We start from the raw sequence: 16161 nt of genomic DNA on the forward strand, positions 1-16161 counted from the left end.
GATTTTCATGTGCCTCGTGTCAGTTTCAGATCAACTGCATGTGTTTTTTTTTTTTTTTTTTTTCTTCCCCCCTCCTTGGTCCAACAAAGACACCACTTTAGGCATCTGGCTCCTAGCCATCACCTCACTTGGGCAGAAACTTGTATCTCACTCTCTCCTGGCCAGAGGTTTCAAGCCTGCCCAGCTCCCTGCCTCACAATGAGATATCCCCAGCAAGCCAGATGGCCTGTTTAGGCAAGCACCTGTGCTTTGCTTTCTCTGTTGCTCTCTCTCTGGGCTATGCCCACAGTTGTAAGTTACTACACCTCTCCTAGGCAAGCACATTTATTCTTAAATTAAAAATTTTACAGAGAAAACGTTGCATAGGTTCTTTTATTGTTTGAGGCTAAAAAGCTTACCAGAGATCACCCCCAATCCAACGTAGGGCTGCAGTAGGCTTTAGTCCTCTGAAACCTACACCTGGGTTTTCCCTATGATTACAAATTCTTCTGTCTTAGAAACAGAACAGAAACTGGACAAATCAGTGGTTTCTTTATACAGCTCAGGTCTTTGATCTCGATCTCCTGTGACTGGTTATCAGGAGACAGTGACTTTCTCCTCAGGGCGTAATGTCAAAAGGCTGGGTTTTTGCATACCCAGAACTAGGAATTTGCATTAACTTCTCCTAGGGATTCCCTAGGAACGTCACTTACACTTACCATCCCAAAAGTCCATACTTGTCTAGCACATTTTCAACATAATCTTTTGAACTCCCAGGTCTCATATCTGTCACCTCTTCCCCGTAGAGAGGTTACATAAAATCCCAGTCCACAATTATACATAAACTTAATACAATAAGGTCTTTCAAGGATATTTTCAAGAAATTGGCATATCTGTCACACCTTGAAAATCTCCTAAGGGTTGTAAGTGGCAGGAATTTTGATAGTTTTCATGGATTTGGAAACCACACCATGAGTTGTGACTGCCTGGACCTTTAGATCATTGCAGGAATCATGGATGAAATCCTGGCTCTGTTAAAGTCAATGACAGAATTCCATTTGACTTTAACAGAGCCAGGATTTCACCCTATAATTCTAAACTGTGGGCAGCTGTAGTTGGGTGCCACCAGTGCTGGCTTTACATATTTTGCCATTCTAGGCAAAATAAAAACATGCCCCGCCACCCCAAGTGCAAAAATTTGAGTATTTGCAATGTCCAGGGGCTGTCATTCTTGTCAATTTCAGTGAAAGAAAGCCAGGGGCAGCTGGAGCCAGGCTCTGAGGCGGGATGGGGCGGCTGCTGCCCACTGCCAGCGGGAACACAGGCAGCTGTTGCCTGCCTCCTGGGACACGAGCAGCTGCCGCTGGGCTCCTGGCTGTGTGCCGGGACCAGGAGGGAGGTGGGTGGCTGCAGCCCACCTCCCAGCTGGGAGCAGGGCAGCTGCTGTCAGGGCCCGAGCTGTGCACTGGCCTGGCGGAAGGCAGGTGGCTGCATTCTGGGGCCTGGCGGGAGGTGGGCGGCCGCAGCCCAGCAGCCGCCCTTTACATTTTGCCACCCTAGGCAATTGCTTACCTCACCTATGGTTAAGGCCGGGCCTGGGTGCCACTTGAGAGACTAGAGCTATATTGTCATTAAGAAAAATTAGATTATAGTTATTTGCTGTATTAAGCAGATGATAAAATTGAAATTGTGTCTGGAGACAGATCTCTGCTATACATTTAATTTACCAACTATTTTTATTTTAACATTTGGAAAGACTTGGAAATCAATAGATACTTCTAACTGTATGAGCAATATACATCAAAAAAGTATAGGCACAGTTCACTGGGGCTATTGATCCATTTGACTTTAATTTTTTCCCTAAAGATATGTAACAGATGCCTGAAAACCTAAATTAGTGAATAGTTTCAAAAGTGAAACTTCCTTAGCAATGAAAGAAATGTAAGCACAGATCTTTTATGAAGACAGTGACAGACTGCATTATAGTATTTTGAGCATAATTTGGATAGTTTGCTGTTGACTATTTATTTATTTGCTTTGTTGCAAATGATTTTGGTTTTATTTCTGGCAGAGATTAGCTGGACAAGTGGTGATTGTGAGAAGGTGTTTTTGTATTACCATTTGCACTTTCTTTTGCCAGATTATTTTATTCATGTATAATTGTTTTGGTGCATAACTTCACAAATGGATAAATTTTTGTTTTTCATTCTGTATTTTCTTAAGAAGAAACTACTTTTGGGTAAAAGCAAGAGTCCTTTCCAGCCCTAAGGTAGAGTGTTGACTACTGAAGCCTTGGTTATGAGTTGTTTCACAAATAGGTTGCTGTCATCAAATTATTAATAAACATTAGAAAAATAGCAAATTATTTCGTTACTGAACAGTTGTTAGCGTAGCAGTATCACTCCAATGTGTTTGTTTAAAAAAAAAAAAAAAAAGGCATGGGCAGGGAGGGAATGTTCATGTTGATATATGGTCTATGAAACATAAAAGAATGCAAACAGGTATATTTAATGAAAACCTGCTGATTCCAGCTCTGGATACTGAAAATTAACTCATTGGGACCCAAGTCTTGAAATCATCTCATCCAAGGCAGTGCATTCCACTCCTTAATTGATCTAACATCTGCTTTCCTTTGTGCAGAGTAGTATCAACACACTGAAACTGAAAATAACAAATTCTTCATATCTTCCATTACATTTATCAGTGTGGAGATGGGTCATGCCAGAAGTTGCAGATTCACGTGGAGAAAAATGGGAGTTATTTCCTCCCTTTCTCCTCCAATTCAGGTCATCAGAGATAGTTGTAGTTCAGGGTTTTAGTCTGTCAGCAGTGTTATACTTGTGAAAAGTTGTTTTTAATTGAACTATATTTTGAGCCATAACCTGAACATTTTATAACTGTTTCTAAATATCAGTGTTAATATTAAGCATTGAAATGGGCCTGTGAGTGGATGGGATGTAGAAACAATTCCTATTGGCAAAACACACAATTCTGAATAACTTCTGTTTTTGTTTTTTGTTGTTTTTTCCCCTCTTTCTGGTACTAGGCAACACAGCACTTACATATGCCTGTGCCGGAGGCTATGTAGATGTTGTGAAGGTACTGTTGGAATCAGGCGCTAGCATTGAGGACCATAATGAAAATGGTCATACTCCACTTATGGAAGCAGGAAGTGCTGGACATGTGGAAGTAGCCAGAGTGCTGTTAGAAAACGGAGCAGGAATCAATACACATTCCAATGAATTTAAGGAGAGTGCACTTACATTGGCTTGTTACAAAGGTACAGTATCAATATTAAAGCCTTTATATTTTTTGTAGAAGTTTTCCTAAAAAAGTCTCACTTTACTTAACAAGCCTTAATATTCAACAAAAAATTATTAATTAGAAGGTGACAAGTAGGTATAGATTTTGCAACTTAAGGGCCAGAGTCTGATCCTCTGTGCAGACTTTTATGAAGAAATGCAGTTAACTGAAAAGCAGTGAAATAATTTATTTATTGCACACTACAAAAAAAATTGTCATCGAGCTTCTGAGAACAAGCTGCTTGTTGATGAACAAAATATAAAAAACGTTTCTAAGAGTCGGGGTGCTGGAACAAGTTTTATAGTGAGGGTGCTGATGATGGAAACCATGTATTTGGTATTTTTACTTGTTATTTGTTACTTCAAGCAAGGGAGTGCAGCAGCATCACCTCCATCCCTAGTTCCAGCACCCTTGCTAGGAGTACATGAGGATTAAGCCCTTATTTGGAGAAAATGATATTGGGGAACAGAAAATATTTTGTAATTTATTGTAATTGCTCTAGACAAACTCCACTATTATAATTCAGTGAAACATGTAGAGAAGACCCTTAACGATTCCTTTTTATATAATGCTTTTTGATCCATAGATCTCAAAGTGCTTTACAAAGGTCAGTATTACCCTTATTTTACAGATAAGGAAATTGAGGCACAGAGGAGAAGTGACTTGTCCAAAGTCTCACTACAGGCCAGTGGCAGAGTCAGGAATAGAACCTAGGTCTTCCGAGTACCATTTCAGTGCCATATCCACTAGAGATCACTGCCTCTCTTAGGCAACTGTCTATCTTAAACTACCCAAATATACAGAGTGCAAGTCATCTACTTCTGTTAGAAGGCCATATCTGTTAAATGAAGTAATTTGCCTCTCAAATGGTCACTCAAAGCAGGTTTCACTGTAGTTATTATGACAGAGCTGTGCTCTCCATTTAGAGTCTGGTCTGTAGTGTACGTACTTGTGGCCACATCATCATAGTGTATGAGTATATGGCTGATTAAGTTAATTTTGTTCTAATATTCTTGATTACATTTTTCTGATTGTTCCCGTTGCATTGCTTTGTTGCCCTAGGTAATGGGATGTAGTTTTTGATGGTGTTTAGAAAAGAGTAAGAAGTAATAGAGTCTTCTAAAAGTGAGTTATAACAGAGCCATATGATTGGATTTTGAATCCTGATCTCTGAAAGCAGAGTATAAAGCAAACTGCAAGTTTGTGCTTACACGGCTCCTCACTCTTTTGCATAGGAAAGAACTTGGAGTTAAAGTTGAGTGTGTTAGAAGTGCTCCTTCAGTCTTGTATTTCTTCCTTTTTTGGAGGTTCTAAACTCTTTTTGGTTTTCTAATTTGCTTCCAGATCTCGTGTCTGAGGCTTAAAAACATGAGTGTGACTCTGTTGTTATCACTATTTTTTTATTGCTGACTTTGCTTGCGGGATTCCACCTCCCCCCATCCACTACTTAAAAAGTTTAAAATGGATTGTGTCACAGGTGCAGGTCCAGCTGCACCTTTGACCCCTCTCTGGTCTCTGAGTGCAACCTACTCGGGTGTTAGGCCTCTTGGTTTCATCTTTACTGGGGTGGAATCCCTAAATTGTCCCACCCGTATTTAGACAATATCACAGGCTACCTCCTACTGTGTAGCAATTGTGATGTCTCAGCATGTCAAACTGGGCTCAGCACCTGCAAATCTTCCCTTTGGGACCACTTGCTTGTATGTTGACAAGACAGCTTTCTTAAAACAAAATATTGTTTAATCTTTAATAGTAGGAACACGGAAACATGAGAAGATTTTGAAAACTGCGTATAAATATCTGTCACCTGTGGCTTCCCATCCCCTGGAAGCTTAGGAAGGCCCAACTACTTCAACCCCGCCTCAGGAGGAGCTGTGTCTGTCAGCATGTTGCTTTCCTACAGGCCCAGAGAATTGTGTCCCTTCTTCTAGCGAATGAGTTAATTGTTAGTGTCCCTTTGAACTTTAGGCTCCCAGCTGTGGCAAAACAGCTATGTATTTTGGCTGGAGCTGGAAAGTAGCCATCTGCTCAGATAATCTCAGGTATTGTCCCTTAACTTCTTGACCTATTTATCAGGAGGTTATTCATCTAGAGATGTTGTGCAGCCTTCCTACTGGTTTCCTAAAACTCTGCTATTAATTCATTGTTTGCATAGCATAGTTTAATCCTGTAGAGTCATACAGTAAATATTTTCTATAAACTGGTTACATAGAATATTCATAAATAAATAGACATCGGCCTTTCACAGGATGCTTACAGTTAAAGTTAGGATTAAACCATTAAGTCTGTATTATTCTTTCTGGACAATATCTGAAGTCTCACTAAAGTGATATGAAATTTGTGCTATTTAACATTCTTGTAGCATGTCACATGGAATATCTGCACTTGTACAATATTTTAGTGATTATATCATTTGGGCCATGTTTTTTACAGTAAAAGTCTGATTTTTGCCTGTGCTAAAAATATTGGAGGTGGAAGTGATGATTAAATAATTTTGCTTTTGTTTTTGATATAACTAGGTCCTGGATTATTTTAGCTACATATGTTAAAACCCTTCTACTGTGTTTCAGTCTATGAACACATGCAAAAAAAGACAAGAGTGTGACTTGTTAAAAAGGTTCTGAGGTTTTATTAATTGTGTGTTTTTAATTTAGGCCATTTAGAAATGGTGAGGTTTCTGCTGGAGGCAGGTGCAGACCAGGAGCATAAAACAGATGAAATGCACACAGCTTTAATGGAGGCTTGTATGGTAAGAGACAAATACATTGTTGTAGCATGGAAGCATATTTACTGTTTCTCCAGTTGCTGGAGAAGATCCACAAAACAGTGATCCTCTTGTCTATGTAGTACACAATCTAAATTATTTATGTCCATGCATTGTTCCTCGTTATTTGACAGAAGATAAAGAAAATATGGTTGAAGACAGTATTTTTCTAAAGCAGAATGATCTAAATTAGCACTGACTTTATGCTTCACAGTAGTCGTATATTGTACTTGGTGATGCTCAGGTCTGCTGTGCTAGCACCTGTTGGGTCATGTTCCAGAAAAAGATTTTAGAATTGGTTATTTCTGAGGCCTGCTCAAAGACATCTTGAAATAAGTGAGTAGTATTTTACTTCACTTCTTTTACAGGCTCATATCTTAACTACAGTCACTCTGGCTTGAAAGAAGAGCTTTGAACTTAAAGGTGACCTTGAAATCTTTCTTACAGGAAAACCTAAACTATAATAGTATCAATTAAATGCATCTAGTGTTCACACTAAAACACGCATTTAACAGATAAGTTTAAAATGAGTATGTTCTTACATTTTAAACTTGTATGCTGAATGCTAATCTTCACCTGGTTTCTGAAGGCATTCAGCACATGCTACTGCAGTTCAGAGAAGCATGTTTAAAAAAATAAAATAAAACTTGCCATGTGACACTTCCCATTTTCCATGTCTTCTTCTACCAGCTTCTTTTACAAAAAGTGTTGCTCTAGAGCACGACTCCACAGCCATTAAAAATAATCTGTCATGACAGTCAGAGTAGGAGAGATGTTATAGGCTGCTGCAGCCTTTCAAAATGACTTTGATTAAAAAATAAATAAACAAGATGTGGGTGATCATCCATTTCATGCTGTATTTTATTTGAGCCAACTATTATCCAAATGATAGCAGTGAAAGTCTTATCACACACAGGCTAGGTCTAACCTAGTGTTCAGTTCCTACGGTGTGGTTTGTTGATTTATGACCCTCACAACTTGCAATATTAATTGTTCAGCTGCCTCTATCCAAGAGAAGATTACCTTCCTTTCCCTCTTTGTCCCTATTGCAGTCTGAAGATTTGGGTCTCTTGGATGACAGTTTAGGGAATCTGTTGTTTATATGAATAATGTTTGTTTATCCCATTTGCCATGTAAAATATTGATGGATTCATTTGAATCTTTTACTTCTGATTAAATTTAGAGTAGCTATCCATGCAGGTTTAGTTCCAGCAAATCTAGGCCTTCTTCAGAATCATTTCCATTTAGTTAACCTGTTGCAACACAAAAGATTCAATGTGTAATCTTCAGTGTGCACCTCACCTGTCCCAAGTCTAATAACATGTAAGCTGCAGGAGTTCAGTCCCATAAGATAATGGGTGTGGGCAACTATCCACCAAATTCTGTATGTGGAAGGAGTTAGAGGAATGTTATATCAAGGTTTCCTACTAAATAGTAAGAAGGAAGCAGTTTCTTGTGACTGTTTGCCCCTCACTTTCCCCTGAAGTATAGCTGTTTTCTTTTTTGTGCTGTATGATGACTCTCCGCTCCCTCTTAAACAGTGAAATTGACAAAATTTCCAAGAATTTTTTTGTCATTCATTTTGTTGCTTACATACAAATGGAGTAGGGAATCAAAGCAGAGAAAGTATAGCTCAAACTTCAGCATCTAGTATGTAGCGAAAATTAACTTCCTTGTCCATTCTGATCATGATAGTTACTTACCTCTTTGAATTTGTCCACTGGTTTCTCCTCTGTCGCATCAAATTCAAGCTTCTTATCTTCTTCAGAACTCGGTATAACTAAATAAGCTTGATGTAGCCATCCCAGTTTATGAAGATTTCTCTCTGAACATTGCCCCCCCCCCAGCTCATTCCACTGGGCTGAATGGTGTTAACGTCTCTCATAAACATTTCCATGCCTTTTCTAGACTGCCCTTCTACAAAGGGTATTTTCCTGAACTCATCATCAAGGGCCTTACCGCTCTCCACTTTTATGTCCCTCTCAAAAACCCATTTCTATTATGAATGTACTTTAAATTCTTTTTCCATTCTTTTACATAAAGTATGTTTCCCATCTCTGCTTAGTTTCTGTTCATCCTTAGATTGTGAACTCCTTGGCAGGAACTGATCTTGTCCATTGGAAAGCAACTAGCACATAAAGGGGGGGTGTGTGTGTGCGGGGAGAGGAGGGGGGCAGTTATAAATAATATATGTGTGTGCTTGATGTAAGAAATCATTTCATATTACAAATTTGTTAGTCTGAAGATGATAGTAAAATAATGTCCATAGTCCTCATTAAAGTCTTAGCTTAGTCTTCCCTTTCCTGAAATAACTATAAAGGCTACAAACCTAGGCAGGACTATGTAAGCAGTTTTGCATGTGATGATATTGGGGAGTGGGTACTTAAATTTTTAAAATTAATTCCTAGAATCCTTAAAGCATCCAGGCAGTTCATTTTTGTTTTTGAGATATTGGTGCTATATATTGAGAAGCCAGAGCAATTGGATGGATGCTTACCGTGTGATTCCACAAAAAAAGATAAAATTGGTAACAGACCCAAAAAATTAAAAGCTGAAATAATCAGGATATTTTGGGAGAAAACATCGTTCTTATCTAAATTTATTGTATAGCAAGAAACTTACGAACAGACAACATATGCTGTCATCACCGGCCAAGCAAAAAAATGATAACCTTCTTGCTAAAGGCTCACTCACTGAAAGATCTTACACCCATTTCTAAATGGGAAGTGCTGTGTGTGGTTTTCCTGAATGATTTACAGTGACTAAGGTAGCTAATATCTACCTGTCAAGACTGCAGCCTATACATTAAGATAAAGCCAAAAAGGGAGTGTAAGTTTCTGAAGGCATAATCTTCAGTTTTCCTTCCATTTTCCTTTTCAGTTATGTAAATAGTAAACCACAGAAATGGACCACATCACCCTATGAGATTAGGAGAACACTTAATAGAAGTATAGGTGATTTCTGTAGTGTCAGTCACTTCACTTTATTTTAATTGACGACATCCCATTTCCACCATTCTCATGCCGTCTTCTGAAAAAATGGACACGAACATGTGATTAGCTCAAATGCTGAGAGGATTTGTGGTGTTTGTTGCTTGCCTCTGTCTTATTCTTCCCTCTTGGAATTGAATTCTAAGAGGTCTAAAGAGAGCCTCAGAAGGGGGGATGCAGCTTCTCAAATTGAGATATTTTTCTTTGCCCCTTGCCTTCATCTGGCACTAAATTCCCTCTGTCATTGAGTAGCTCTGTCACACTTGTCCCAGATGGTCTGTTCTTCAGGAAGAACAAAAATTACTGCAGAGACTGCATTTTGGTAGTTACTGTTTTGTCCCGCAAGATAGCAACTCAGGGGCTGGCGAGGGGGAAATTTTTGATGTTGTGCACTGTTTTGCTGCCTATGATGTATAAAAGAAGGCCTGCGGGTTTTTTTGTTTGTTTGTTTGTTTTTTTGCTGGTTAACATTTTAGGTCTTGTCTTGCCTGGAAGACTGAGTGGACAGGTAGTGAAATGACATCACAAGAGCCAAGAGAATGCAAGTTGAGCGATTGAGAGAAGTGACTTTTTATCAGATGGTTTTAATTTTATTTTTTTTTAGATTGAATGAATGACTGACGTTTTGGAGAAAGGAATCTTTTCTTAATGATAAAACACCTCTGTCCCTTTAAGACAAGAGTTTAGTGACATACATTTTGAGATCCCAACAAATTTTTCAGTAAAACCTTGGAGGACCAGACATGATATTCCTCGTATACCTTAAATGTTTAAAATTAAATACTAAAATACACACTTTCATATCTTCTTTATACAACACAAATTAAAAAAGAGCACCCAATTCAGCTTTAACCACTAGCAAGATGACTAACAATGTTACATTAGTTTAGGAAGAGGCAAGAATTTTTTTTACTCAGTGTGCAGGAGGTTGTATTATAGTAGTAATTTTATGGTGAAATTTGTGGCAGTGTCTGCTTCTTTCCAGGAAGGAACTTGTTTGGATAACATGATGAATATTTTGACAAAAAAGTGAAACAGTTTTTAGGATGTGATCAGAATTGTATTAGAATCTTGCTAACTTGTTTCTGACTTTTATTCTTTAATTTTTGATAATTCATAAAGTACTATAAAATTCTGGGACAAATGAAGTCAAAGTAATGAATCTTCATTACTACACTTCCGTATTAAATTGTTACTAACAAGTTGGGTGAAAAAAACTATTTTGTTTGAATTAGTGTAGTTTAATGAAATTCTGTAGATATCAATGTGGTTTTTTTAAACATGCATAGGCTGTATTAGGTTCACAGATTTGTGAACCACACTCACTGGGGTGCTACATAATGTAGCAATATCTCTACATTTGAGGCTTTGAGTATGCCTGAAAATATTTCAGGTTTGATCTTGCTCCCATTGATGTTAATGGGAATCTTAACTTCCTTAATCTTTTTCAGCTATTTGGATTTTCAAAAATGTCTAAGGGTGTTAGAAGCCCAGTGAAATTCAGTGGGACTTGGGCACCTAATTCCTTTAGTCTCTGTTGGAAATCCCAACCATAAAGTACATTGGATCTGAATATATACATAAACTGAAGTATGATCTCTAAGCCAGGTTCTAGTTGCCAGTGCAAAACTTGTGTTCCCTGTATTTGTAGTTCGTTCATCTTACGTTTTTTGCATTCTTAGGATGGCCATGTGGAAGTTGCTAGGTTACTTCTCGACAGTGGTGCTCAAGTGAACATGCCTGCTGACTCTTTTGAGTCTCCATTAACTTTGGCAGCCTGTGGTGGGCATGTAGAGCTGGCAGCATTATTAATTGAACGTGGGGCTAACTTGGAGGAGGTAAATGATGAAGGATATACCCCGCTAATGGAAGCAGCCAGAGAAGGTCATGAAGAGATGGTGGCATTATTGCTAGGTCAAGGTAACTACAACAAGTGTGTCTATTCAAAAGTTTTGCAAAAACTATACGGGCATCTAGAAATATGGATGCCAAATAGATAATTTTGAAAGCTAATATTTTTTTGGCAATTTTTTCATATTCAAATAGTCTCTCTCCCAGATGCAACATCTTGACCTTTTTAACAAAACAATAATCCTCAAATTCAGATTAACCAGTGAGAAGTAAATCATTAACTGGTGATCTGAAAATGCATTTTACAGAATAACATTACCTACGAATTAACCAATATATGTAATTTTAGGTTCTTCGTGTTGGTCTCTGCATAGATCCACTTGGAAAATATACTTTGGAATCTTACAGAAAAAGAGTGCTCACTGAGATCACATGAGCAATCTTGGACTATTCAGAGTCTGTGCTTTATAATAACTGTGTGTGTCTCAAATAACTTCAGTAATTTTGTTTTGAAACAGTAGTCAAATCTACTTTACATTTTACATGTATTTCATTAAAGAAATTAACTTTTTAAATATTTTTTCAACAATTAACTTGATCTTGGGTGGGGTTTTTGTTTCTTGTTTTGGAAGGAGCAAACATCAATGCTCAAACAGAAGAGACTCAGGAAACTGCCCTAACTTTAGCTTGCTGTGGAGGTTTTCTGGAGGTTGCTGATTTTCTTATTAAGGCAGGAGCTGATATAGAACTTGGATGTTCCACACCTCTAATGGAAGCTGCTCAAGAGGGTCATTTGGAGCTAGTTAAATATTTACTAGCTGCAGGTATGGAGTCATTTTTTGTTCTGCTTAGTTGGGTTCCATAAGTTTGTTCACTTGAAAAAGGTACCTGTGCTTCTGTTGATAAACCTTCATTAGCAGCATTATAAAGTTAGACTCTGCAGATACTCTGTAGTGATATATGTAACTGTTCCTAGACTATTTAATATTTTGGGTATGTGTTTACCACTGGATAGTAGTTCAAACTTGAATTCTAAGCGGACTTGTCTTTAGGGATTCATTTAGGAATATGGCTGATAAAAACTTTAAAGGAATATTTTAATAAACTTTATATTGAATGATGAAGAAAAGGTTACAGAGCTTTACCGTCTGTTCTGCTAAAGAACATAGAGAGACTTGCATGTTTTCTAAACTATTGTTTTAAAGCTTACATATTCATTAATACTGCTTTTCAGGGGCTAATGTGCATGCAACAACAGCAACAGGTGACACTGCATTGACATATGCATGTGAAAATGGCCACACTGATGTAGCAGATGTCTTACTTCAGGCAGGTGCAGATCTGGTAAGGAATTAACTTTAAGATCAAAATTAGAAATCAGAAATAAAAATTATGAAGAGCACTGGATATTAAATTCATGTTCATTGCTGAAAACTTGCTTTTTAGATTCTCCTTTATTTTGTTATATATGTTATCTAAATGCTGTTTTGTGTAGCTTGTTTACCACATGGGAATTTGTGATACTTCCTAATTTAATGTAAAATGGTTATTTCATTATTTAAAAGCAATTCTCAGAATGCTTTAGTCTGACGTGACTTACCTTGGCTCACTTCTGAAGCTGTTCTAACCCCTTAAAACTAGCATGAACAGAAAAATGCTGCTGTGTCATTCATATGAATGAGGCTTTTTAAATGAGAAATCTGAAATGATCCTTTCCACATTCTGGTTAATACCAGAAAACAGCTGGTTCTGTTATGCTAGAAGTGAAAAACCAATTTTATTCCCCTTCAGCAGCAACTATTAAAGATGCCAATTCTGTTCCTGTTTTAACTACTAGGTGTTGATATTCTGTATGTAGGTAATGGAATAAAGATGATTGAGGTAAACAGAGACATTGTGCATGTTCGTCATCTGTTGAGAATACCTGTAGAGCATTATAATAATTCCACAAAAAATAAAGTTAACATTTAAGCTTATTAATAAGGGAACTTGTGCTTTATGTTTTGGGGCTTATTTTAAACATGTGGTTTACAATCTGGACATTTTAATACTTCACACTTACACTTTTCATCCAAGGATCTCAAAGCTCTTTACAAAGGTGAGTTGATATTATCCTCTGTTCTACAGATGATGTCATCAAGATAAATCTATTAGTTTGTGGATATTATGGGGTTATTAAACATGAAAATGCAGTCATTTGTGACCATAATACTATTTCAGGTGAAAAGTACAGGCTGGATTTAGATCTCTCTAGAAACTTGCCCCTTTACAATCTTGGTTTGTGAGCCTGTTCTCATATTTTGTTTAGGAACATGAATCAGAAGGTGGAAGAACTCCCTTAATGAAAGCTGCAAGAGCAGGTCATGTTTGCACTGTTCAGTTCTTGATTAGCAAAGGTTAGTTAGTTCATGAAGTTTTCTTTTTCTTTTCTGCTTTTAAAAGAATTATGACTTGAAGAAAACTGTAATGTATATAATATTTAGATTTCCAATAATTTAAATATGCATGCTAGTACTAGGATAACTTTTATGCTTAATTTTATATATAATTTAATAAAGATTCTGGCCTCCATTTGTCTTAACCATGCCACTTCTTGCAACACAGGCAATGCATGAAAAACTTCACTGTGTGTTGTGATGTACTGATTTTTGCGTTACTGCTCATATTTATTTTTTATTAAATAGAAGATATTTGATCCTCCTGATTGTCTGTTTTATATACACTGTCAGTTGTATGGACCGTAATTCTTATCAGAACATGGAATCATTTTAGGACTAATAAAGACATTATAGTCTTGCTTCCAACTACATTAGTTTTTTTAATCACTCTATTTTGAGTTAGAATATTTAAACCATTAGGCTATGTAGGCGAGGACTTCCAAACTGGGTAACCTAAAGTGAGGCACCTAATACTCAGACCACCTACAGTTCCCATTAAATTCATTGGGAACTGTGATATGACTTAAGAACTCTGAAAATTAGACCACTTCTTTAGGCCCTAGTGTATTATTTGCACTGAAGATAGTAGAAGCTAATAGGTTCACAACACTTATTTAAAAGTCAGGTGTCTAAATGTTGATTTAGAAATCTAAATTTTAGGCACACATTTAAAAAAAAAACAACCAAACTAGATCACTGGTCTTACTTAGCCAGAAATCAGCTAAATGAATCCCAGTCAGAATAATCACCTTAGCTTAACAGTAATTGCATGTGGTGTCATTCTTGCTCCTTCCCTACTTCCATCTCTCAAGCAGCTAGTTATGGAGTTTTCCTCTCCTCTTCCTGTGGAACTGTACTGGCCTGTTCTCTCTAATCCTGCCCCATTATCATCCCTTCACAGGTGTGAGTGGGAGAAAGTACAGGTGGAATTTGTCACTGCTTGACAGTGACTAGGAAGAGCCTTTGCCCCATGTCAGTCATAAAGTGAGGCACTATGATAAGAAAATTGTTGACAGATCTTCAGTAATAGCATCACATAGACATCACATTAGGTGCATACATGTAATATAGACATGTTCATATACATATATATTTTCATATGTATATGTAATACATATGTTTTCATTCATACACACACACACACACACACACACACACACAATATAGACATATTCTTGGCTGGGAATGTTAATATTTATGGTATCTTCCCTGTGTTATTTAGTAAAAAGTAACACTTTTACAGTCATTATGTAGCTTATGAGACCTTTGTTTTAATGGGTTATATCTTCATATTATCAAATTTGCTGGAAACAGTACTATATTATGTAATAGTCAGTGTTTCTATACCTAACATTTGTGGCCAAATTCATTGAAGTTGATTTATGCATTTAATTATTTTAAAGCTGCTGTTTCATATTAGTCTAATATATGTGACACTAAACACTGATTCCAGAATAAGAATGGGTGAAAGACAAGTGTTACAGTTCATCTTTTTCTTCCCCCTCCTACATTCAAGGAGCAAATGTGAATAGGACCACAGCTAACAATGATCATACAGTTTTGTCGCTGGCCTGTGCTGGAGGTCACTTGGCAGTTGTGGAATTATTGCTTGCTCATGGAGCTGATCCTACACACAGACTGAAAGTATGTATTTTCTGCATTTCTATTTGTTTCCTTGTCTTCTGAACTAATCTTCTAGTTACTGTTTGAAATAAGGGACTGGCTAAATAAACTGACATACATGTAATGAAAGTTTATAGCGATCGCTCCCAAAATTATAAATGCTGATAGTGCTAAATGAAATCTTATTGTCCAAGATTATCCTGCCACTAAGTTTATATAGCAGTGTTTGAGGGAGAGTGAGTGTATTATCCATAAGAAGTCATGATTTTTTTATACCAAGAAATTAGACTGAATTAATAAACTCCAAATGGGAAAAAAATAACCAACATTAATTCTGATTTTAGAAAAAGCATTGTTATCTAATTCTCATAATTTCAGAATGTTAATACCTAGTATTGCAAGTTATTCTTGTCAAAATGTTAAATTGTTCTTTAAATTGCTGAAACTCACAATTTGTCAGTGAGCTGGTCAACATCCCTTTCCAATATATGATCAGAGATGTCTCACTAAGCTAATGAAATAATTTAATGTTTCTTATACACTGTTATGGTTTTCTAAAGTAGTGTGCTCCTTTTCTCTTTAGGATGGTTCAACTATGTTGATAGAGGCAGCTAAAGGTGGTCATACTAGTGTGGTTTGCTACCTGTTGGATTATCCAAATAACTTGCTTTCTGCTTCTCCACCTGATGCCACGCAGCTAACCCCACCATCCCATGATTTAAATAGGGTAAGATGCAAGAGCTAATTACAGGATATAATTTCATTTTCCTTGTATTCCCACTTAGTTTGTTGAAAATTAAGATGCTAAAATATGCAGTGAATAAATTATGAAAAAAATCTGGAAACATGGGTGTAGCACACTGTGTCGATTACTTAATGGGCTTTTTTGAAAACATGCCACAATTTGAAGTGCAAACTGAAAATCCTTTGGCAGCATTACTTGGTAATTCTCAGCCTTTTTCCCTCACAATTTGTCAATTTTACTGAAAAACAGTGAGGAAGAAAATAACAATTGAAAAGAACATTTAACTTCTTCTGGAAGAAGTGTTCTTTTAACCTTCATTTGCAGCCAACTGTGGCTTAAATTTGCACTGCAAATGTATTATGGATTACCATCTTCATGATGATGAAATTGTTAGAATGTTTGCTGTTTATGCTAAATGTGAGGCACTTAAGGCCTATGTTAATAATACTCTGGAACTGTTAACGATTG

The 16161-nt window shown here is 37.0% G+C and overlaps 1 protein-coding gene across 4 annotated transcripts in view; it reads left to right on the forward strand.

The window, feature by feature from the left end:
• ANKRD17 (ankyrin repeat domain 17) overlaps positions 1–16161 on the forward strand; it is a 148465-nt gene that overhangs the window by 77392 nt on the left and 54912 nt on the right. For all 4 annotated transcript variants that reach the window (XM_067557004.1, XM_067557003.1, XM_067557006.1 and 1 more), the window contains exons 6-13: positions 3026–3259; positions 5937–6031; positions 10719–10956; positions 11520–11711; positions 12122–12231; positions 13196–13283; positions 14842–14969; positions 15532–15675. In XM_067557004.1, the coding sequence (XP_067413105.1) occupies positions 3026–3259; positions 5937–6031; positions 10719–10956; positions 11520–11711; positions 12122–12231; positions 13196–13283; positions 14842–14969; positions 15532–15675 (1229 nt within the window). The remainder of the gene's footprint in view (positions 1–3025; positions 3260–5936; positions 6032–10718; positions 10957–11519; positions 11712–12121; positions 12232–13195; positions 13284–14841; positions 14970–15531; positions 15676–16161) is intronic.

This window comes from Emydura macquarii, unplaced genomic scaffold (genome assembly GCF_026122565.2).
Source record: "Emydura macquarii macquarii isolate MOO-44397 ecotype Brisbane River unplaced genomic scaffold, CSIRO-AGI_Emac_v2 contig_1790, whole genome shotgun sequence".
NCBI classification, from domain to species: Eukaryota; Metazoa; Chordata; order Testudines; family Chelidae; genus Emydura; species Emydura macquarii.